We start from the raw sequence: 25,410 nt of genomic DNA, 5'->3' as shown, positions 1-25,410 counted from the left end.
AATATACAGATTTGAGAAGCTCAATAAACACCAAAGGAAAAACAACCTTATTGTAATCAAACTCCATAAAATCAAACCAAAAAATCTTATAACAAGCCTAGCTTAAAAACCCTGATACAAAAACTTAAGGAGGGTATTATAAGAAAAGAAAGGAAGAGGACAGATCTCATGAATATAGATAGAAAAAGTCTACACAAATCATTAGCAAATTGACTGAAAACTGAGTAGCAGTATATAAAAAGAATGTCACATCAGTACAGAGTAAGTGGAATTTACAGTTTTAAGATTCTTTTATTGCATTGGAAATTGTAAAAGTACTATATACAATAGACTCCAGTAAGTTAAGGATGAACATTATCATTGTAAGCTAATCACCAAAGTATTTAAAAAGGTGTAACTAGAAAATTATTGTGGGAAATAAATGGATTAATAAAAAACATGCTTGAGGGCACCTGGGTGGCTCAGATGGTTAAGCGTCTGCCTTCGGCTCAGGTCATGATCTCAGGGTCCTGGGATCGAGTGCCGCATCGGGCTCCCTGCTCAGCGGGGAGCCTGCTTCTCCCTCTGCTTCTCTCTCTCTCTCAATCTGTCTCTTATGAATAAATAAATAAAATCTTAAAAAAAAAACATGCTTGATTATTTTGAAAGAAGGCAAGAAAGGCAGAACAAAGGAGCAAAGATATGTGATAAATAAGAAATAAATAGCAGGATGATGGACTTAAATCCAGTTATATCGATGATTACATTAAATGTAAATTGACTTAACACTCACCTTAAAAAAATAAAAATTATTAGCCTGAATTAAAAACAAGACCCAAGAATATACTATCTTTAAGAACATAAAAAGATACAAATAGTTTGAAAGTAAAGGATGGGAAAAGATGTATCATGCAAACACCAACCAAAATAAAGCTGTTGTATATATATCCCTATCAGCCAAATTAAACTCTAAGTCAAGGAGTGTTACTAGAGATAAGGAGGAACATTTCATAAAGATAAAAGGGTTAACTCAACAGTAAGACATGATAATTCTAAATTTATAAGAGCCCAATATATATAAAGTTATATAAATTGACAGAATTGAAAGGAAAATAGATCAATCAACATGAAAGTTAGATGTTGTGATGTACTTATTTCAAGATCTGGCAGACATACAGCCAAAAAATTATTAGGGAGATAAATTGTTTGAGTAATGCTGTTAACCAATATGACCAAATGGACATTTATAGAACACCCTTAAAACTTTAGAATATACATTCATGTCCAATTGACACATGTATCAAAATAGATCATATTTGGGATGGCTGGGTGGCTCAGCCAGCTAAGCCTCCGACTCTTGATTTCAGCTCAGGTCAGGATCTCTCTCATAAGATCGAGTCCCATGTTGGGCTCCATACTCTGCTGAGTCTGCTGCTTTCCCTCTCCCTCTGCCCCTCCCCCTGCTCTATCTCTCAAATAAATAAATGTTTTAAAAAGAAATAGATCATATTCCAGACTCTAAAGCAAGTTTCAATGGATTAAAATTGTATAGAGTTTGTTGTCTAACTACAGGTGAATTAAACTGAAAATAAACAATAGGATAGTTAGAACAATGCTCAGAAGTTTGTAATTCTACATAGTCAATGGACCAAAGAAAAAAAAATCACAATGACTGTTAGAAAATATTTTGAACTGGACAATAACATGAACATAATGTATCAAAACTTGTAGGTTGCCACTAAAACAGTGCTTAGAGGGAATATTATACTTTTAAATGAATATGAATATATTAGAAAAGAAGAAAGGCTGAAATTCATCTAAGCTTCTATTTTGTGGAGCTAATGAAAGAAAAACAAAAGTAAAAGAAGGAAATAATAATAATAGTAACAGAAGGAAATAGAGAGCATATACAAAGATATACAAAAGAGAAAAAAAACAAAAGAAAAATTTTATTCTTTGAAATTAATTCATAATATTGATCAACCTCCAATAAGATGATCAAGAAATGAAGAGAGAAAAATAAAACTTACCAATATCGCAAATGAAAAAGTAGACATGGCTACAGCTCCTTCAGATTATTAAAAACATAAAATTATGATGTTATGCATAATTTACACCAATAAATTTGACAACTTATTTAAAATGGATGAATTGATTTGAGGAAAATAAAACTTGCTAAAATTGACATAAAGAGAAGTTACAAATCAGAATGTCACATTAGAGCCATTTGGGGTATATCTGAGGAGTGCAAGGTTGGTTTAACATTCAAAATTCAATCCATGTAATTTATGTATTAACTGAATTGTGGATAAAATCCCTGTGATCATTTCAATAGCTTCAGTAGAAGCATTTGATAGAATTCAATATCTGTTCATGACAAAAACTCTCAAAAAACTAGGGATAGAAGGAACTTGCCTTAATCTGATAAAAGACAGCTAAAATATTCACAGCCAACACCATATTTAATGGTAAAATTTTGAGCACACTTTTCCCCTGGATCCAGGAGTAAGACAAAGAATATATACCCTTTACCACTTCTACTCAACATTATATGTGGAAGTACTAGCCAAACTAAAGAAATAAAAGTATAAAGATTAGAAGGGAAGAAATAACACCATATTTATTCAGAGAAGATATGATTATTTACATAAAAATTTCAAAAGAATCCACAATTAGAATTAATAAGTGAGTTTGTTAGCAAGATCACTATCCAAAAATCTATTAATCTGGTATAGTTTTTTACATCTCTACTTTTAACTTTACTGTGTCAGTATGCCTTAGGATTTTCTTTTATAAACATCCTTTAGCTAGATTTTTTTCATTCAATCTGAGAGTTTCCATCTTCTTGGTTGGCATTATTTGGATATATTTAGATGTTTTCTACTACTTTATTTTATCCTTTCTATTTACTAGTTCTTTACTTTGCTTCTCATATTTTTCCTTTCCTGACTTCAATTTGATTTACTAATTACTTTGTTTATACATTTTATTCATTTAGAAGTTTTATGTTCTAGTTGTTTCTGGTGGTGACCCTTAATGTTTAACTTACAAATTTGACTTTTCATAGTCTAAAATTAAGATCTCAAAAAAAAATTAAATTAAAATCTCTACTGTTCTCCTGAATAGTACTAGGACGTTAGGATGCTTTTACTTTTATCACTCCTTCCTACCTTATGTTCTATTTTTGTCTACTACTTTAATTTAACCTTTCTTACAACCCCCCAAATTAGTCATTACCAATTTTTACACTTAGCATTCTTTCATGCATTTCCCTTCTTCCTTCTAAGTTCAGTTTTCTTCTGCCAGAAGTACCAACCTTGGTCGCTTTTTCTACAGGGTTCATAGTTAGGAAATTCTCTCATTTCTTACATTTGAAAATACCTATATTAGTCTTGCTGGCTACAGAATTCTAGATGACAGTTATTTTCCCTCACTACTTTGAAAACATTATTCCATTGTCTTCTGGGTTCAGTTAATGAAAAGACTGTGGCTGGTCCAACAGTTTCTGGGGGCAATGTGTCATTCACTTATGCCTACTTTTAAGATTTCCTCTTGTCTTTGATGCCTTGCAGTTTCACTATGATGTGAGTTAGGGTATTGATTTCCTCTTGTCTTGCTCAGGGTTATAATGTATGTCTTTAACAACTCTGGAAAATCCCAAACCAAATCTGGATAAATTATTCAACTTCTCAAGATGTTATTCCTCCCCTTGAAATTCTGCAGTGTTTCCTTCATTTACTGACAGTATTATTACTTGGATCTGTCTCACTGTCCCCTGCACCTCTCTGTGGTTAAGGTGCCCTATCTGTATGCCAGGAAATCCCTGTCACTCAAACTGGTGATCCTATTTTTTTGTTCATAACTCAGCTTTATTATCATCTATTCTCCGAAGCCTTTCCTGAAACCTCTTCTTCCCCTTAATCACTGTGTATCCACTCTTTCCTGTTCATACACCTATCAGTTGATTGCATTTATGTATTTATGTGTAAATCTCCCCCACTAAACTCATGTTTCCAGTGGGCAGTTCCTTTTGTATTTACAGAATCAGGCACTTAGTTTGGGCTCTACAAATGTTTGCAGATTGAATGGATGAATGAATCAAGAAAATGAAGGTAAACACTATCTACCTCATAGGGATCTGTAACAACTAAATATATACCATATGAGAAAGCACCTGGCAAATAACAAGTGCTAATCTGTCGTTCGAAATAAAGGCAATTCATGCATTATTTTGATGCAGTGGGTTATGTGCCAAATTGGTTGTTACTTTAAATTTCCTTATTCCATATGGCATAAAGCAGAGTTCTGAGTGTTCTTTGATCATAATGAAGTACTTTTTTTGGTTTTGTGCCTTTTCTTCCAATTGCTATACTTCTCAGAGCATTAAACACACACACACACACACACACCCAAACATGGAGTTCTCTGAACTGGATATAGCTTACCAGCTATTACATTCTGTCCTGAAACTCAGTGCATTTGTAAGTGCTCTTCTCCCATATAGTTTAATAGCTTTCTCCTTCTCTTTTGTTTGGTGTCTGCTTTAATTTTACCTTATGAGATAGGCCTTTGCTGACCCTCCTCATAAAATAGAAAACTTCCACCCCACTCCCATTCTCTATCCCCTTTACCTGTGCTGTTTCCCCCTGTACACCTGTCCACAAGTGAAATAGACATTTACCTCTTCTATTATTATCTGCCCATCTTACTAACATATAAACTTCTTAAAAGTAGCAATTTTGCTTTAGGCCTAGAACAGTATCTAGAATACAGTAGGTGCTCAGTAAATATTTATTGACTAAATGTATCAATATAGGCGCCACTGATTCTCATCAGTGAAATCCTGGGGCTACAGAAAAAAACAGACGCCATACAGCCATTCTGGGCATGGTAGTCTTCAACATTTCTCTTGATCTCAGATGAGATTTCAAAACTTGACAATTTTGTTTTTCCTTGAACCGAATGCCTACAGCATGATTTCATCCTGAAAACTAAAGACATCACTTCCTCTCCTGGCAGGCACCTAAACCAAGTTCTGAGCTGGCTGTGTACAAAGCCCGTCTGTTCTCTCCTGGTTTAAAGACAGTGGCAGTTCCTGCCCGCTTTTAGCAAGCTTTGTTTTGCTTTCTGTTTTCTTTCACCACTCAAGGACAATTTACATATCTTTTCTACCCATTTTATCATTTAATCTTGGCAAGAGCTTTCAGTTAATACTCTGTGGGTACTTGTGCGAAGAAAGTACCCGCTTACAATGTCTACAAGAAATAAATTCTTATTTCATAGACACAAACATCTAAAACTGTGATTCATTTTGTATAGTTCATTTCTCATTATGAGAGAAAGGTCCAAAGGTGATAAATACTTGCTGAAGGCCACATAACTACTGCCATGTAAGTGGGCCTCACGCCCACATCCCCCAATTCTCAGTCAAGCTCTTCACACTTTTCTGCCTGATTTTTCTTTAATAAATTCATTTGTTTCTCCTACCACCTACACCTTAACCTGAAGCCCTTCAATTCGTATTTCACTGGCGTGTATCTCTGTGGCATCAGACGCCTTACCTCAACCTTCAACTATCAGACTGCTATCTTGACTTTTTGGGCATCATCAAGCTTCTGTCTTCAGATTCGGCATGCCTAAAAAGAATGTGGTCTTTCAGCTGAGCTTACATTCCAAGGTCAGCTTGGTGGCCCCTGAAAATGCATGGCCCAAGAAGGCTGACACAGCTCCCCTCCGCCTGGGGGAGACTTAGCCCCTGCCTGCTCTCCGCAGCCAGGGATGTGCCGTCCCAGCTTGCTGCACAGTACTGCCCGTCAGATTAGCCGTGACCGGTGGCTCTGCCCACGTGGTGGACACTTAATACTCACCAGTGAAGGTAGCTGGGGGCACCGGCTGGACTTCGGGCTGGTGACTGGGGCTGTCATTGGACTGGCAGTGCCTCCTAGTGGCCAAGGCTCCAACGGTTTTCAACTGGAAAGGAGCCAGTCTAGGCAGCCCCCACGCCAACCCCTTCTTTCTGAGTCTTGTTCCCACCTGTTTTTAGTTTGTCCAGCCCTACTTCATACAGTGAGAATTCAGTGCTGGTCAGATCATCAAATACCTGTCTTTTCAGTATTTTCTGACTGAATTCCCAACCATGACCATGATGATGAAAAAAATTTGGAGTGGGTTTGGAAATATAAATATGAAAAGGTCACTACCATCACTGGAGCAGGTCAGTTTGAAAAGTGCTTTGTAATAACTCTTTTCCCTCCCGTCAGCCCATGGTAGCTCTGACACCCCTTCCTCTTGGAGGAGACTTCAGCTGCCCAGAAGTGCCAGATCATCCTCCTGATCTCATTTTTACTAAGCTTCCTCAGTAATTTCAGTTATGTTACAGACCTATGGAGAGAAGCTTGGTTTCTCTGGAAGCTCACATCCTAAGAAAGAAAAATATGCATGATCCCAAAGATCACATTTTAAAAGTGTATACTCTTCATAAAATGAAAGATAAATCATAGCTACAAGCATAACCTTGAGACTACTGTCTTTAAGTCCTTGCCGGTGCAGGATGTGCAAATGCAGATTTGGGTCTGGCAAGGAACCTCTCTGGGAACTGTGGAAGAATCGTGAAGGCTCCATTTCTCTTCGAGGGAGAGAGAGAAATACTGTGTAAAAGATGATGTCAAGCCACAACAAATAAAATGGGAACTCTTCCTTCTGTATGCCCCTGTAGTTCCAAAGGTGTCCTCTGGCCCCATGTTTTATTTTGTCTCCCCAAGGGTCCTGCCACCAGGACTGCCTTCCCCAGACAATGCCCAAATTCGAGTCCTTTCTCTGTGCTATTTCTACCTTTTCCTCATCAAAATGTACCTATCCCCTGTCCATTCTCTAAAGTTCTTGGTGTATGATCTGATAAAGTATTTCATGGTGAGATTTAAATAGTAGGTCACCACCCACTGTCCTCCTCCTCCCATTGACATCTGCATTGTAATTGGGGACTTGAATCTCGACTCACTCACTGGGTTTGGAAACCTACTTTATATCTCCCAAATGATACACACAGCCCACCTCCATGTGCCCCCAACACTCAATCCCAAAGATGATGCTTTTGAGGCAGAATACCCTTTGCTTCCCTGAGTTGTTTGGATGTCCCCACAACTGACCTCCTGGAGTGTCAGTGCAGTGATCAATAACTCTGCGTGCGAGAGTCCAGGGGCTTTGAAACGGAGCCTACAGGCACCACATTCTGATAGGTATTTATTCATTCGAACCACAAACTGAACTGGAGAATAGGGGCAGCAGGAAAAACACATAAGACCTACTGAGCAGCAGGATTTCTTTACAGTGACTGTGGCTTGCCAACAAGGTTTTGGATAGCCATAGAATATTCCAGAAAGAGGAAGCGATCTGGCAGTTGCTTGGAAGATGCCAGGCAATTAAAATAAATCGTGGCCAGAATGTAAAGAAATGGGGAAGAGAGGTGAGTGAGCAATGGAGACAATTGGGGAAAGGGGGGGCATTCTGTTGAAAGCCGGCTATCTGTACTGCCATCACCTGCGTCTTACCCAACAAGTTTCTTAGGTGTCTAAGAAATTTCTAGAATATGCACCCTGTGTCAAGAACTCCCAGGAACAGTCCAAGTGCCGCACTCTGATCCCCACCCTTTTCCCCTCCTCTTCTCCCATCCTCCCCCCCCCCCCCCACCTTGCCCGCTTTTGTGCCTCCCCGGTCAGAACCGGCTCAGCCGACTCCGGGGCAGCCTGTCACCAGGCCGGCCGGCCGAGGCAGCGCTCTCGCGTCGAGCGGCGGCCGCATCCCGGTGCGCGCAGGCAGCCCCGGGGCCGCGCCGCGCTGATTCGCTGCCGCGGAGACTGCGGCGCCCGCGACGCGCCCGCCCCTCGCCGCGCGCCGGCTGGTGCAGCCTCAGTCAGTCCGCAGCCGCGCGGCCACCGCGAGCCCTGCCGCCGCAGCCGGGGCGCCGACCCTGAGTGCCAGCTCCGCGCCCCCGAGGACGGCAACGGCGAGCCCCCAAAGCCCGCACGATGCAGGCCACTGCCGATTCCACCAAGATGGACTGTGTGTGGAGCAACTGGAAAAGTCAGGGTATTCTCTTTATTTCGGTAGTGCATGCCTGCGGTGCACGGGAACCCCGGGACCCGGACTCGGCCATTGTGCATCATTTCACCTGTGGGACCTATGCATGCTTCATCCCCGAGAGCTTTCTGTTGGGGGGGAGTAAACTTGTCATGTCAAAAATCAAAACGGATGGTGTTTGGATTCTTTTCCTTTTTTTTTTTTTTTAAACCCCCCACCCCCATCCCTTTGTTTTCTTGTTGTAATGCTAGAAATTTAAATAATGCATCAGTTGCCTCCTCCGGGAGCTCTTTTGGGATCCGTTGATTGTTCAGTACTTGTTTAATCTCTTCTCATGCCCGGAGTTAAAATGCTTTCTTATTGTTCCATGCATCCCAGGCCATTTAATTTCCGCCGAAAGGCTGAAATGTCCTGGTAGAACCATTAAGTGAGAGGGCTCTAGTGCATCCTTTTAAGAGGGACACACCCATTTCAGGGTTGTTATTTGTGGTCACACAAAGGAGATTGGAAATGCAGACTAGGTCTCGAAATCCTGAAAATATGATGGCGTAGCCACATTTTAGGATGGTTCACTTTGAAATATTTCAGGGTTTTTGTCTGTCATTGGGGTAACCTGTAACTACTATTTATTAAAAATGGGTATCTGTGGGACAAATAGAGGGGAAATAAAAAGCAGTGCGGAGTGCCCTCCAGTATAACAGATGTATTTTGAAACAGTCCATATTAGCACTGGGTGTGGCCACCCTCCAGCCTCGCTTGGATTGCTTTTCAGCCATTTTTATTCAGCCTCATACTTCACACATCCATCTCTCCTTTGTTATATTAAGATTCTCCCCTTCACCTTGCTGAGTTTGAGATTATGAGGAGAAAGAGAGAATTTTGGAAGAATGAATTATGTGTGGTAAACTCGGGTGTTTGTAAGATGAAGTGCCTTTTAATCTTTAACAAATAAGGTTCTGAAGAAGGCACATTTGACTTAACCTGAAGGGTTGCCGTGTTCCTCAGGGGACCAAAAATACTCTGGAGCAGAAGCTGATTTTTTTTTTAAATCTGGCATTTTCCCCTTGTCATTTTATATCACAGAAAGAATAGAATGGCTTTTCATCTTTAGTGCCCCTGTAGGGTTTTTCTTCAATAAATTTTTTAAGCAAAGAAAAAGTAAACATGAACCTCAGAATTAAGAACACATTAGCTCTGTCTCTTATTCGTTGGTTTGGGTGGCGGTGACATAAAATATAACAGTCGAGTTCAAATTATGTGGGTCTACTGGAAATACAACTGTCAAAAGTAAATAAATGGTCCTAATACATTTAAAAGCTAGGAAATAAGAAATGTATGGCAATTCAGGGGCATAATTTTAGAGAATGATGACAGTGACATGAAATCGCATATTTTATACAGAAGGCAGTTGTGAAAATGCTTGGTGACGTTTCATTCTTACGTATTAGACTTATCCAGTTTATTGTGATATACACACTTCACAGACAACTATGGCATGATACAATATCAAGTTTAGTTGGACACAAAGACATTTAAAAAAAGTTGGTTTTTAGACTATGATTATGGGTTTCTTCTATTCTTACCAAAAGTAGATGCCAAAACATGGCAGATTTTCTGTTTTATTTGTATAAGATATAAGACACTATTTCGTTATGCTCCTATGTGTTTTGCCTCAGTCAACCGTCTCACTACAGGGGTTAAAAAATGCATGGCTGTTTATAATCAGAAAATAACACAAATGTCATCGTTTGTCTATTGAAAACAATCATTTTCATTTTCAATATACAGCTACTTGTGAAGATTAATGCCAGATCGTTGAAGGTCTTTTACACTCCGTGACCTTTGGTCGTCTTCAGTACCATTGATTTCCTTTTGTCAGATAGAACAAAGCCATTATCTTGAAAATTGACTAATAACTGGGTGGGTGGGTTTATAGGCATGAAAGAGAAATAGTAAGAAGTAAACTATTCCTTTTTCTTTCCACTAAGAGAACTTTTCATTTAAACTAAATCTATAATAAAATTTTTGTTTAGCATTTTCAATGTTATCTTCGTGTTAGTTCCCTCATTATCAAAAACAGCTGTTCTTAACTCTGGCTATACATTAGTATCACCTGGGGAGCTTTTAAGACCACAAAGGATGCCTGGGCCCCACCCCTAGAGGTTCTGATTCAATTGGATCAAATATCAATATTTTTTAAAAAGATCCTCAAGTGAGTTTAATACATAATTGGGGTTGAAGCCACGGGTGGTGTGTAATGATTCTTAGCCCAGTCCGTAGCCCAGCAGAGCAGGGTCGGGTGTACAAATGACGAAATGGGTGTGATCTAGGAGCACCTGTGAATGTGGTTGCAGGATGCAGTGTAACATTGTTGAGAATGTCCTCCAGAAGTATTACAGGTGAATGTTTTGCTTGTAAAAGGGAATAAAGAAAGTGAGCTTCAGGTTTTCTCCATATTAGTAAACATTCCATGGAGAAATTGCAGCCCACTGACTATTTCATGAAGACTCGACTAGAACTAATATAATCGTCGTAAGAACTGTAGTAGCCAGCAGAAGGAACCTTATATCTACTTTATTAATATGTAAGATTTCAGCTAGAGACAGGAGCATTTAAAGAGAGTCTAAAGTCCACATTATACTAGTACAAAGATTCTGTAATACATTACATTACAGTATAGTAATGCATTAATGTATACATTACAAAGATTCTGCTTCCAGTATAAAAAAATGATACCACTACCAATATTGGTTAATAAACCAAAGCCCACCCAACTCAGTGAAAATAGAAGCAGAGTAAAACCATAACCTAATAAAACACCTGTATAGATAGTAATGTGACAGATCACAATAATACTAATATGTTAGGGGCACTTTTACTGAATGCTTTACTTGCATCATTGCATTTAATCCTCACAAATCCTGTGGTGTGTACATTTTACTATTAGTTTATAAGTGATAAGCTGAGGCCTCCACCAAGGCACATGGCTCGTCATGCTGGAAGAGGCTAGATTCAAGCCTAGGCTGGCTGACCACAGAACCCCTCACTTCTCACTGCTCTGCTATCTGCCTCAATGGTAGAGAACTTCTTCCTCAATGGTGTTTCTAAGAATATGAATTATGTAGGTAATGGTGATGGTGTGGGCTTAATAATCCCTCACATTTACATAGTTTTCGTTTTGCCAAATGTCTTCTCATTGGAGCTTCTTAGTTTGCTCTTGGACATCATGAAGCTCAAAGAGGTTAAGTGACTTATCCAAGGTTTTTGGTAAGTGGTGAACTGCGTAGTGAGAAGGTGCCTGCTTCGAATCCAGAACTCTCCCCACAACAGCACCCCACGTGCTTTACTCATGCTGAGTTATAGAGCGAACTTCCCCTGACCTCTGCCAAGATATTTCTCACATAGGTTCTCCCCTTACAGACCGCAGAATTAATCAGCAGGTCAGTGATCTTGATCAATTTATGCCATTGTTGTCATCCTCACCACCATCATCAATTCATCATCCCAAATTCTCTGTCAATACTAGCTATGCCCTTGCTACATGTCTTTAATTAAGCCTTCATGAGATGATTATCTTGCTCTCACTTTACAGAGGAGGAAACTGAGGGGTTTGAGGCAGAGAGGGCCAGGAATTTGCCCTAGGACTTAACTGGGTCCCAAATATAAGGCAGGCTGATTCTGAAACCTATGCTTTTAATGACTTTCTCATACTGCTTAAATCCAAATAATACTGGGGCAGGGAATAAAGTTTGAGCAAAATCATTCATCCATATCATTCTATTTGTGCTCAAAGATAGTTTTTTCCAGATATCACTGTACTCGACAAATATACCTGGCAGTATGCTTGGTAGTACACTGGGTTGATACTTGTCACCTGTTTGGGGCTACTGGTCAACTCCCACTTGACCCTGTGTTGCACCATTCTGTAGTTACAGCTTTCCCAGCGTGTAAAATAGTAATGAAGGGTGAAACACTTTCCAGGGAATATAACTTAAAATTATTTCTGGTTTTTTACAAAATAAAATACTATACGCTGGTCTACAGTGCTCTGTGGAAAAACTGTTCATGGTGGTCCATTCTGAAAGGTGCTAATTGAAAACAGCCAAGCATCCCAGAATACACAGAAAAAAAATGTCTGTTTTGGCAACAGAAATTGAAAGAAATGCTTGTATTTTGAAAATGGCATTTGGTCAAGATAATACTTACTTAAAGGCAGACCAATACAACCTTTTATCAAACACCTTTTATTTGGACTCAGTCTCATTAGAATACTGTACAAATATTACAACATAAGTATTACACTTGCAAACTCCCTCTCTGCAGATTCTAATGAGATCCAGTGGGGGAACTGGCTTAGCTGGGGATCTGGGGATTTTTTTTTTTTTTTTTTTTGGAGAGTGTACAAGTAGGAGTTGGGGGTAGAAGGGACAGAAGTTGAGAGAGAGAATCTTAAGCAGGCTCCATGCTGAGCATGGAGCCTGATGTGGGGCTCCATCCCAGGACCCTGAGATCACATGAACCAAAATCAAGAGTCCAAAATCAAGAGTCGGGCACTTAACTGACTGAGCCACCCAGGTGCCCCTGGGGACTTTTTTGTTTTAATGAAAGAAAACTCTCATTATACAGATAATATTACCAAATATGGGTAGTTATTACTACACTGAAAAATAAAACTCTACTTTTTCACTGTGTATGATTATTTTCAAGAGAATATTTATAAGGGAATGTTCCAAAGTTTGGGGAGAGAATAATGGCTTTGTTCTTTTTCTAAAAGTGATACATACACATTATGAAAATTTCCATTTGTTCAAAGAGAGGTTCAAATGAAAGCCACAAATCGCCCAAAGTCCTACACCTAGAGTTAATGAGGGTTAGTATTTGCTGAATATTGTCCAGTATCTCCATACCATGTAACATGAAGCTAGAGGACTCGGCAACAAAAACAGCTTTTATAAAACAAGATTGTGTATGTCTCAAAAAGTATTTGAAGTAATTTAATGGAAAAAACTGACATGAAACTGAGAGAATTGCTGAACTTCACATATATGTTTCTTTATGTGCTATTCCTTCCTAAAATTAAGAAAAAGTATGATAAACATCGGTAAGATTAGAATAATTTTTTAGTTTCATGTTTTGGTTTTAGACTGTACAAATGGACTCTGTGCAGGGTCTAAATTTTTTTTAAAGGAAGATCCATCAAGGGTGAGAAAGGTTGATAAAAATGCTGATCTAAATCCACATCTTCAAATCTATGATTTTTCTCAGATTTCCATGAATTAGGATTTATTTCATTTAAAAACCCAATAATAGGGGCACCTGGGTGGCTCAGTCATTAGGCGTCTGCCTTCGGCTCAGGTCATGATCCCAGGGTCCTGGGATCAAGCCCCACATTGGGCTCCCTGCTCGGCGGGAAGCCTGCTTCTCCCTCTCCCACTCCCCCTGCTTGTGTTCCCTCTCTCGCTGTCTCTCTCTCTCTCTCTGTCAAATGAATAAATAAAATCTTGAAAAGGAAAAAAAAACCCAATAATATTCCTGATACTGTATGACTAAAGCATTAGGATTATGATTACAGATCCCTATTCCATCATAATGAGCAGGCCTCTCCTTCATTATTTTGAAAAGGTTTCTCTCTCCTTCTCCCCATCTCCCCCTCTATCCCTCTCTTTCTCTCCCTCTCCCTGCCTTCTCTCCCATTTCCTCCTTATATTTGAAATTCTTTATTCAATTCTCTTTCATCTTTAGAGTAGTTAATACATTTGGGAACAGAATCTGTGAAGTAATTGATATATTTTAAATTACCTTATAGTAGAATTAAATGTTAAAATTCACTGAATCCAGCAAACAAAAGCTAATGTGGGTGGATAACTTCCAGAATATCACCTCTCTTTTTGGAAATAATTAAATGTATATCACCACAAAATTTCCCATCCTTCTCAACCTGATCTCGCAAGTTGTGTACACATTTGGCCATGCATTAATATTTACATATTGTCATCTTTCCAGTTCTTACGAAAGTACACACAACCATTCAAAGAAACATGATTGCCTTATAATTAAGCTCAGTTTGACAGCTAAGAATTTGACATTAATAATTCTTAAAAATCCATCTTCTGCCTAGATGACAATAATTACATTAAAAGCCTGGTCATTGTAAATGTATTCCAAATTTGTAGCATATATTTCAAATAAGATAAGAAATTAGTGGGGCACCTGGGTGGCTCAGTTGACTGAGCATCTGACTCTTGATTTCAGCTCAGGTCATGATCTCAGGATCTCGAGATCGAGCCCTGTGTAGGGCTCCACAGTTGGTGTGGAGTCTGCTTGAGATTTTCTCTCGCCTTCTCCCTTTGCCCCTCCCCCTGTTCATGCAGGCTCCCTCTCTCTCCCCCCCAAATAAATATATAAATAAAATCTATATAAAATAAAAAAATTTGTTAGTTTTAGAACTTTGAAGTATACAGTTCTATGTCCTCCACATATGTTAAACTATATTTTTGAGTTAAATCTGAGTAAAGTTGTCTTATAATTCAAGCATTACTTACAAGCTCTTTGCCCAAACTGATGTTGATTTTGAAAATGTAACAGGTTTTAATTTTTAGAATTTATTGCAGTTCTACCCATTAAGCAATGAGCATGTCTTGCTTTCAGAAACATTTTACCAAACTGCAGATCCAGTATAGTGGTAATAGGGATCAAGAAGGACATAATAATTTATTGAATGGAACAGAGGTACAATGAGAGATCATTACCTTTCCTTATCCTTTTAGTTCAAGAAACATTTTGCCATTATGGTCTTGGTCAAAAATGTTAAATATATTCAGTTTTTATAAAGAAGCAATAGCTGTCTATCTCCATGGTTCTTTTCTATTCCAATACAATGATGGATTTTAAGGTGTGACCCAGACAAGATTTTGTGGCTAATTATGATGGATTACCACCAACCAAATGGACAGTTTTGTATTTTGATCAAGTCAGAAAGCTTAAATAAGAAAAATCACATGAGGACATCCATTATTTAATACCTTGCAAATCTTCCTGTGTGCTGCCCTCAGCTACCATGTGCCCAAAGTCTGTCTCTCTCTCCATATGGCCGTCTCTTCTTTTGATGCCAGTTGCCCTGTGGAGACCCCTCCAAACGAGCCCATTTGCTAAAAGATTTAGCACACTGTCTTCAGTACCGGGCCCTGCTGTTTCATTTCCTGGCCAGGTCCACCCCATCAAGGTGACCACGGGTCTAAGCATCATTGCGTTAATTTCATAGGACAGGGAGAATGTGGTCCCAGTGGTTGGAACTAGCATGTGGATTCAATGCTGTGCTCTTTTACTGTCCACACAGAATGCCAGGTGTAATGTGTCTCCTCTTTCAAAATATCCACAGAATTATTTAAACATCTAGAAATAAGAGTGTTGGCATTTTTCTCTTGACAGTCATACTGGCTGTATTTAAGTGGTGAGAAGGAAAGGCCTGGAAAATGGAATTACCGCAGATGTCTTATCAGCACAAGTCCCTCCCAGCAGCTTCCCCCCCGGCTCAGGGCCCCTGGGTTACCATTTAAAGTTCAAACTTACGTATGAGACTGTTTCATGGCAAAGGAAACTCATGGAGTCGTTGACTAAATGTCATCTTTGAAGGTCTCCGTGCATGTTTAAAATTTTTTTATTACATCGATTCCCATTACGTTTCTCCAGTTTGATGGCAAAAGGAGGGAAAGTTACTACTCTTTCCTCTTGTTAACTTTCTGTGGTGATATTTTGTTGGCCTCACGAAAATCGGAGAAACTAGCTATCACTGCTTTGGACCCTGGGTTGTAAAGAACTGAGGTTTTTTGAGCCTCTGATTCTTTTCAGAAGGTACTCAAGTATTGTAGTCAGTTATTGGAAGCTTGCTGAAAAGTAAATTAGAGTCCACAGCATATCATTTTTCAACAATCCTTTTGATGAAATGCTGATATTATATATAAGTAGGGTTTTCTCACTTGGCCTTTTATGAAGTAGCTTTCACTTGTCACATAGCAGGTGGTACAATGCTGCCCGAAATCTTTACCGGACCAAAATGGAATATAAATAAATTCACTTAGGAATATGGTGCAGTAATGCAAATCATCGTGCACAGTTTATTGCCATTCATGCTCTCCACTTATGCCACATTTTGCCTTAAAAATAGAATACGAATAGCTGCACCACTGTCTTTCAGTTCGTACATTTTTCTGAATACTGCGCCACTATTGGATCATATAATTGAATACATTTAAAATGGTTTCCTAAACCAAAAAATTTTGAAAGAAAGCAAAGGGCTTTCTTTCTAGAAATTTGACAGAGCATTTTATTTCCAGTCAGCAATTCATTCAAACCTTGGATCACTTCTGTTTCTCTTTACTGCCCTTGATTGGATTATGGAAATAAGGGTAGCACTGATTTCTGCATTTGAAATCAGGATTCTTCAAATCTGCCAAATATGCCAGGTCAGCCTTGACTGAATGAGTTCCAGGTGAGCCCCAGGCAGGCTGCAGCGGGGGCTCCCACCTGTGCTTTGGGGACTATGATGAGATCACCAAGCCCAGTCCATTCTCAATGGATGGGACACACTGATCTCTCATGTCCAAAGACAATGCATTGCTCCTTGGTTTTTAGCAAAGTAACTCTAGTTTTTATACGTGGCAAAGCAATATGGTAATTTACCTGCCTTTGTGAGTATGCTTAGTGAATGTGACTCAGGTGTTTAAACTCTCATCTGACCTTTCTGCATTAGGAGGATATTAAAGGAAGAGAAAGCTGTCTATACTTTGTTGTACCCAAAAACTCCTGGGGGTAATTTGTCGCAGTTACAGAGTTACTTTTATTTTCTTACTTGGGTTTTAAGGAAACTCAAATATCCACTTTCTGGATCCGCTACTATAAAGCTTCCTACACAAGTTTACATCACTCTGAGCAAAATTAAAATGTGAAAAGTCATCATTTACACAGCAGATTGGAACACAGAAAGTCTCTTCTCTGATCACACTTCACCACTTCCTACCCTTCCCACTGAATCATCACGGGCCACTTGCTGTCACTCTGACCACACAGCCATTGCCATTCTCCCAGCCCATGAGTTCCCAACAATCCTGGCCGCCTGTCATTCCCAGCCTGAGCCCGAGCTGTTCATTTCAATTCTGTCCTCTTGGATCTTCGACTCCTCTAACCATGCTGCTTGTGCAAGTTCACGGCCCTGGCTCACTCAGCTCTACCGTCTACTGCTGGGAACACCCAGCCTCCAACCCTGTTGACTAGATCCACTAGAGATCCCTGACTTTAACCAAACCCTCTTTACTTTCTGGCAGTCCTTTTATTGATTCCTTTTTGACATGCTGTATTTTTCTAGATTGACCCTGTCCAATAGAAATATAATGTGAGCCCCTAACTAGAAATTTTAAATTTCCTAGTAGCTTCCTCATTAAAAAGTAAGAAACAAGTAAAAATAATTTTGATAATATATTTAATCCAACATATGCAGAGTATTAGCCTTTCAACAACAGAAATCAATATAAAAAGTATTAATGAGGTAGGTACTCTACATCCTTTTTTTGGACTAAGTCTGAACTCAGATAGGTAGCTTATACGTCAGCATGTCTCATTTGGGGCTAGTGCTCAGTGGCCACATGTGACTCATCACTACTGTACTGAATGAGGCAGGCTCGGACCTCTCCTAATCTCTTCAAGCCCTACCCTTATCGTCCTCAGTCTCAGGAAGACCTCCTAACTCATTTTCCAGGTTTTGAGTAAATCTCCCTCAAGCGACTTTCAGCCACTTTACCTCGTTCCTTTCCCACCTCAATGCATATCTGTAGCCACACCCATACATTCCCAAAATGTCTCTCCTTCTTTATCCATTCTTTTCATCCTTCTCCCTTCTTTGAAAAGAAAGAGATCCGTTCTCCCCTTCTCTGAGACTTTGCTCAATCAAATCTCTCTTTCCGGAATCCTCACTGCTCGCTTTCCATTAATATACCCAGGCTTTGCTCAACCTAGAGATTTGCTTTTGCTGCTGCTTGCCCAAACTACCATTGTATTTGCCATCTTTTTTATTACTTTGAATTTCTCATCATTTACCCAACCCTTTACAACATGGCTTCCATCCTCACTACTGGTTACACTCTCTGCCAAGTTATGAGTGACCTTCTAGTCTCCAAATCCAGGTTCCTTTCTCAGTTATCATTTCCCTTTTTATGTCTTCAGCACCTCTCACTGTAGTCTACCCCATTGTCCTGGGAGGTTTCCTTCTTCTTGACTGCTGTAACCTACACTGTTGGGGTCCCCATTCTGACACTCAGACGGGATTCTTGATAAGCTCCACTTAACTCCTTTGAATCTTACACTATGGTTTCATCCTCAGTTGCATTTCTTAGTCTCTCCTGTCTTGGAGGTTTCCTCCACTCTCATGGCCTCAATCATCCTTTCTACTCAGAATATATCCAAATGTAAATAGTCAGCCCTCTTTCCTAAATGGCTAAAAAAACAAATCATTTGATGCCTAAGCTTTAAAAAATTTAGGAAGCATTGTAATTGTCAGCTTCATCTCACCCATAATCCCTATCTCATCTCTGCCCTAGACTGTGTCAAAATGCCCTGCTTTGATGTCATCATGTCAGAACCTGGAGGTTTAAAAGCAAGTGTCCGCTCTATCCCCAACCAACTCGCCCTCAGATTTCCTGTTTTTCTCAGTGATACTAATCACTCAGTCATCCAGCTTTGAAATGTTGCCTTCACCCTCAATTTGCTCTTCCTCTTTTCTCCCACGGCTAATTAGTCACCATTCTTGTTGACTAATCCTTCATAATATTTCCCTTTATCCACTCCATCTCCTTAGCAAATTGTTCACTACATTCACAAACCATCCCACGGCCTCTTTCATCAATTCCAGCACTATCCCTTCCTTGAACTCAACTTTTGCCATGTCTGACAACACAAAATATATTGGCAATCATTCAGCATTTGTGAAATGAATGTCAGTCTTCCCAGCTAGATCTTAACTTCCTTAAAAGCAGGAACAGAATTTTACGATCCCTTCATTCCTGGTTTTACTAGATGAATAGATGACCAATAACTGTTTACTGTTGGTAATGGCTCGTTTTCTCAGTAACGTTTCTTACAAACTTTCACTTTAAATATCGAGCTCTGGAAGGAGATTTAAATAAATCAGGTTACCCAAATTAATTTTGCATGCTTCGGGGAACATTCAACCTATAACCACGTAATGTGAGGCAGACAACTTTTATTGTTTTGGAGGACGCATCAAACTTAGGGTTTGATCTTCTCCCATTAACTCCCATTAACTCACTCCCGTAAGACAGATTTCTTAACTTTTAGCTTCTTCATCTGTTATACTGTTATATAGCTATCCAGTGGAGTTGATTATGAAGTTTAAATGTGGTAATAATGTCTAAAAGTACTTTGAACATTTCCCAGAATCTATGTAAATAGATTACCGTGTCACAAAGTACCCAGAATAAACATCCCGTTGATGTCGTAAGATGAATCTTTTGTTAACCTCCTCATTAGAAACCTCCAGCAATCTTAACACGTTGATCGAAACACCTGTTGGGTAATGACTACACCAAACTACTGTTGTTTAGCTGACAGTCCACACTCTCTGCCCATAGTTTATTCTCATAAAGCTCCTGCCTGGTATCTGCCATTCTCAGGCTGTTTGAATAGGTATCCAGAGATTCAGAAGGCTTTTCTAGACAGGTACACCATTTTTAACAAGTGTTAAGCAATTTAAGTGGGGGTTCACTTGGTAGTAGCAGATTTTATGTTTTCTTTGCCTGAAAACCTCCTGTAGAGTCTCCCGTGCCCCTTCACATCATCTCAGAGGTGGGTAAGCCTACTTCCTCTAGCACTAAGGAGTGCCCCCTTTAGCACAAATCATGGTGTCTTATAATGTGTTTGTTTCTAAACGTTTCTGCCATGTGAATCTGTGGGTGTCATAAAACAAGATTACAACTTATTTGTGTGGGGGGTTCTTTTTTTAAACAATTCATTGATTTTTATATCCCTGGCACCACCTGGCACAAAGCCTGGCCCTTAAAAAAAAGTTCTTGCTCCATAAATACTGAATAAATGAACAAAATGGGGAAGAGGCAACATTGCAGATAATGGTGGTGTTTTTGTCTTTTTATTCTCCACCCCACCCTCCCCTACATGAAACAGAATAAATGCTAGGAGGTTCCAATTCCCCAGGCCCTTTAGCCCTGCTGGTCTGGACATAGGCCTAGGCTTACTTCCATTTGTTGCTCCAAATCCACTCAACCACAGGGAGCACTAGGCTTCTGTGGAGACCCCTTCTCCTCCTCCTTCTGTCGCCTACCCTCAGAGGCCCAGGGGTGTCTTGTGTCGTGTCTTCTAAAAGATCCTTCTTCTCCACCTGGAAGGTTTATTACCTTAGTGCTCTGTTCTCAACCAACTCTTCTAAAACAAAAATTGTTTGGGGACACCTTTGTACTTTGTTGTTAATGACAAGCCAATCTTTATTGCATTATCCCCTTCTGGGATCTTTGCAATAAAAAAAAAAAAAAGATAAAAAGGATAAATATAAAGATAAAAAGGTTAATCTAAAGGACTGAATTTCTAATAGTAGAATGTCAGTCAGTGTGACATTGTGACTGGTGATTGGGGCGAGGAGAAGAAAGAGGCTTTAGAGCAGCCTTGCTTTTCCTTTGCCCCTAGAAACCTACTTGTAGAACCAGCCCCACTCAAAAGAGAAAAAAAAATCTTTGTTTCACACCAAAACATGTTTGTGATTCTCTCCTCTACTTCCTATGCAAAAGTGTTGTTAGAGAAAAAGAACAAATTTTTGCCCCCCAACCAAATGGCAGACTACTGCAGTGTTGTGCGTTCATGTCATTGGTGGACCAGGTAGGTGAGGAGTAGGTGGGGATGGATGACAGATCAGCTCAAAAGTAAATTCTCTCTCTAGCTTCAGCTTGCTGAGGGATCGTCAGCCGGGTTTAAAAGAGCCCCCACCCCACCCCTTCAGTCCCTGATTTACTCTCCAGCCAGCCTGGGGGAAGACTGAAGCCAAGGGTTCATACTGTGCTCTGCCACACTCCTTATATCCCCTCCACAGCGTCAGAGGGTTGTCACGGGCTATGTGACCTTTTCGATACTGCTCCTTCAGTTAGTTACATACCTGAGTACGACAGGAGCAGCCCCCTGCTATCTTCAACCTGGTCACCTTCGTTCTCCTTGAGCAAATGACTGATATCCAATTCTGTAAACCAGCTGCATCTCCGTGCCCTGCACAGGAAGCTGGCGGCGTAAGCAGCTGCCATTTTCATTCGGTTGTGAGACGGGAATTTTGTGTCTTCTCTTTCTGAAAACTTATTGATGTAACATTCTATAAAGACCATTTGTTGCAACAACATGGATGGATGACCTTGAGGTCATTACTAAGTGAAAAAAAGAGAAAAACAAATATGGTATGATCTCGTTTATAGGTAGAATCTAAAATAGCTGAATTCATAGAAACAGGAGAATGGTGGTTACCAGGCTTAGATGGCGGGGGGGGGGGGGGGACCTGGGGAGATGTTGTTGGTCAAAGGGTATGAACTTGCAACTAGAAGGCAAATAAATTCTGGAGACTGGAGATCTAATGTACAGCATAGTGATTATGGCCAACAGTACTATATTATAAACTTCCAAGTTGCTAAGAGACTTGATCCTAAATGTTCTCACCACAAAAGAAATGATAATTATGTGCTATGACAGAGGTGTTAGTTTAGTGCTTTGGTGGCAATCATATTACAATATATAAATATATCCAATCAACATGTCGTACACCTTAGACTTGTACCATGTTAAATGTCAATTATATCTTAATTCAAAAAAACATTTGTGACTTGCCTAATTGGAGAATAAATTGGCATACATTCTTCAGCAAGGCTTCTATGCCTTTTTCATAATCTGGTGACTGGAATATTGAAAATACTTACATTATGTATCATATTTGAAGCACCGTGGCTTTGTTCTTTTGAACTTAATTTTTTTTGTTTCTAAGTGAAAGAGGAAAATAACTAAATGAGAAATGTGCTGCAGATTTTAAAGCTATATTCCAGATTTTTAAGTCACAAAAGGTGAGCGAATAGATTATGCTGTACAAAATGGTTTAATCCAAATGTCAGCTCCAGGGACTCATGAGACAGCTACTAACTTTCCAGTGTTGCTTGTTTTGGAGGAGGGCCATGTCTTTAAAACCTTTGGCATTGGCTGGGTCTCTGGACCCACTGCCATGCTTCTGAAAGTACCACTTCTCCAGGACCTCCGTTTCCATCATTGCTGCCCCTTCTCAGCAGGAGGGACATGTGTATGGACTGAGATACACACCTCTAGGCCACCACTGAGGCATGAAATTTGCCAGTAGGGCACCAAGATGCACACAATCAGTGCCATCCACAGGAACAGAACAGGTGCTCTGAGTCCTCTGTACTTGCCGTTTTGTTTCAAAGTCACAGATGGTGTAGCCCAGCGAGACATGCTCATAGAGGTACGGCTCGCGGGAGATTCAACAGCCTTTTCTTCTCTGTGAATTTATGAACCATCCTCAGCGATGGAAAAGAGTCCTCCAAAGCCAAATACAATGACAGTGAGTGCGCTGGCCAAAGCCCTGCGTCTACTCACTTGTGTTTGAGAACCCAAAGGCCAGGTGGGGACATGCAGTGACCACGGCTTTGCGGAATGAGCCCCGCGGCAGCCCCCCGGCGGCACTGCGGGCGTTAAGTGTGTCTGTGGGCTGGGGGGGTTGTCTCCTCTCCACAGCTATTGACCTGCTCTACTGGCGGGACATCAAGCAGACCGGGATCGTGTTCGGGAGCTTTCTGCTGTTGCTCTTCTCCCTGACCCAGTTCAGCGTCGTGAGCGTCGTGGCCTACCTGGCCCTTGCCGCACTCTCCGCCACCATCAGTTTCCGCATCTACAAGTCTGTCTTACAAGCTGTGCAGAAAACCGACGAGGGCCACCCTTTCAAGTGAGTGTCCCCGCCAGACCAGCCCTTGCCCAGCCTCTCACGGGACCCCTGCCCCCTGACTCTGTTTCAGCTCCCGGGCGTTTGGGTGATGCGTCGCTGGGAACCGACAGACCTCTCAGAGTCTCAGAGTCCCTTGAATGCCCTGACTTTTAATAGCTAATATTTCTGGTGAATTTCCAAAACGCCCTCGGTTATCCCTACTGTGACACTTATTGCTGTATATTGAGTTTTTCTATTTTCATGACCGCGAATGAATTAATAAGCATGTTTAACGTAAGTTTACATATGATATTAATATTTTCCTACTTAATTATTACTAATAGCAATCATAATCCATTGTATGGGTACAGCGTTTTATAATTTAAGGAGTGGTCAACAGTGAATCCTCCCAACCCTGTGAAGAAGGCAGGGCAGTGTAATCTCTATTTACAGGTGGGAAAACAGATTCTAAGAAGCAAAGTGACTTGCCCAAAATCACATGGCCAGTAACTAGCATAGAGTCAGGACTAGGGTGCTTGGATTTTTATTTCTATGGTCTCTGGAAGCTTAATACCACAGGGCCAACTTTCTGAGGGGTGCAAGGTTCATGAACAATCTTATAATGTACCCTTCTCTGCATTTTTATACTGGGGAAATCTGACTGGAATGAACATTGAAAAGGAGGAATTTTTTGTTTTGTTTTGTTTCTCTTTTTTTTCATTTTATTTAAATTCAATCAATTAACATAGACTGTATTATTAGTTTCAGAGGTGGAGTTTAGTGATTCATCAGTTGCGAGGGAGGATTTTTTTTTTTTTAAATATTTTATTTTATTTATTAGAGAGAGAGAGAGAGAGCATGAGAAGGGGGAGGGTCAGAGGGAGAAGCAGACTCCCAGCAGAGCAGGGAGCCTGATATGGGACTCGATCCTGGGACTCCAGGATCATGACCTGAGCCGAAGGCAGTCGCTTAACCGACTGAGCCACCCAGGTGCCCCGAGGGAGGATTTTTTTTAAGGCAATATACTAAGAGGACGAATGAAACGGGGCAGAGCTGTCAGCTGCACGGCACCCACTCCACCCCAAGTTATGTCCCGACTCTGGCTTGGGAGCCCGGGGCATTGCAGCACTGACTGGCAGGTCCGCCTGGCCCCCCGGTGCTGGCCCCAGAGTGCGGGCTGCACTACGGATGGCTTCCGCTCCTGGAACGGAGGGACAGTTCTGAGCCTTGCAGATGCTGCGGCAGATGGTTCTGGGCCAGAGCCAGTCACTCACCAGGGGGCCTCTGAATCCTCCCTGGCTCACCCTCACTGGTCAGCGGAATGAAGGCCTTAGGGCCCCAGGCTCTTAAAAGGGGGAAAGATGCCTGTGTCACGGGGACTTACTGACAGAAAGGGAAAAGGCTGTGTATCTCCCTTCCCAGCCTCTGGTTCCTGGCCTCGGTGTTAAACAGTTACAGTCTAAGCCCTTGGGATGTATTAGGCCTTCTTCTAATGCAGAGTTAATGGGTCTTCTGGGCTGTAACTTGGCTATCCAAGTTCCCACCCCGGAAGGTGAGAGAAGCGAAGTGGAGTGTCTTCATTCCAGGGTTATATCATGCCTCCTTCAGTGGTCCCAGCCAGTGACCAGGGTTTCCATCTTCAGAGTCCTCCTCTGCCCCAGCCTCTGCCCTCTGCCCTCTGCCCTCTGCCCTCCAAGGAAGGCTAGTTTCTTTCACATTCTTGGCCCCCAAGACCATCACGTCCAGTTAGCTCAACTACTTTATCTTCCTTTAGGAGACACAATAAAAAACTTTCTTTTGGTTGAGTTGTTTTTATCAGTAAAAAGAATATCTGACTCAGTACATTTTGGATCAAAACTTACTATCTAGACAAATCAGCATTTTTCTATTTTTTTCCTAAAGAGTATGAAACCCGTAAGATTTCAGGGTAGACTCTCTAAAATTCACACCAAAATGCTACTTTACTTTTTTTCATCTCAATTTACAGAGTTAGGTAAGCACTGTAAGAACTCTAGAAATATCCTCTAGGTAGATGATGTGGTGCTGTCTTAGAATTGGGGAAGGGAAGAAGGAAGGGAGGATGGACCCTCTGTGGGGAGCGTGGCCAAACAGGAGGATGGACTATTTGAGGAGCGTGGTTTATCTAACCATAATCACATGTCATCGTTTGAAAAATTGAAAAATGTGGTAACTAAAAATATTGCTCTTAGTAGAAACAGTGAGCTTTTGAATATGGCCCAGGTCACTTGAGTTTTCAGAGCTCTCTACCTAAAACCTGGAAGTATTTTCCAAAATTTAAACATGGAATATTAAAGTTTTGATAGTGAACAATAATTGGCAGCTAGGATTTTCAGATACCTCAATTATTTAAAAAG

At 40.6% G+C, this 25,410-nt stretch overlaps 1 protein-coding gene across 5 annotated transcripts in view; it reads left to right on the top strand.

Annotated features, from left to right (window-relative positions):
* The window catches only part of RTN1 (reticulon 1), a 383,578-nt gene that overhangs the window by 351,612 nt on the left and 6,556 nt on the right, over positions 1-25,410 (top strand). For 4 of the 5 annotated variants that reach the window (XM_078053773.1, XM_078053776.1, XM_078053775.1 and 1 more), the window contains one exon: positions 22,849-23,056. In XM_078053773.1, coding sequence (XP_077909899.1) covers positions 22,849-23,056 — 208 coding nt within the window. Of the gene's footprint in view, positions 1-7,861; positions 8,065-22,848; positions 23,057-25,410 lie in introns of those variants that run through there. The other variant, XM_078053777.1, reaches the window with a different exon arrangement.

This window comes from Halichoerus grypus, chromosome 8 (assembly GCF_964656455.1).
Source record: "Halichoerus grypus chromosome 8, mHalGry1.hap1.1, whole genome shotgun sequence".
In the NCBI taxonomy this organism is placed as follows: Eukaryota; Metazoa; Chordata; class Mammalia; order Carnivora; family Phocidae; genus Halichoerus; species Halichoerus grypus.
Note: the sequence above shows the minus strand (reverse complement) of the source record. Positions and strands in the feature narration are given on the sequence as shown.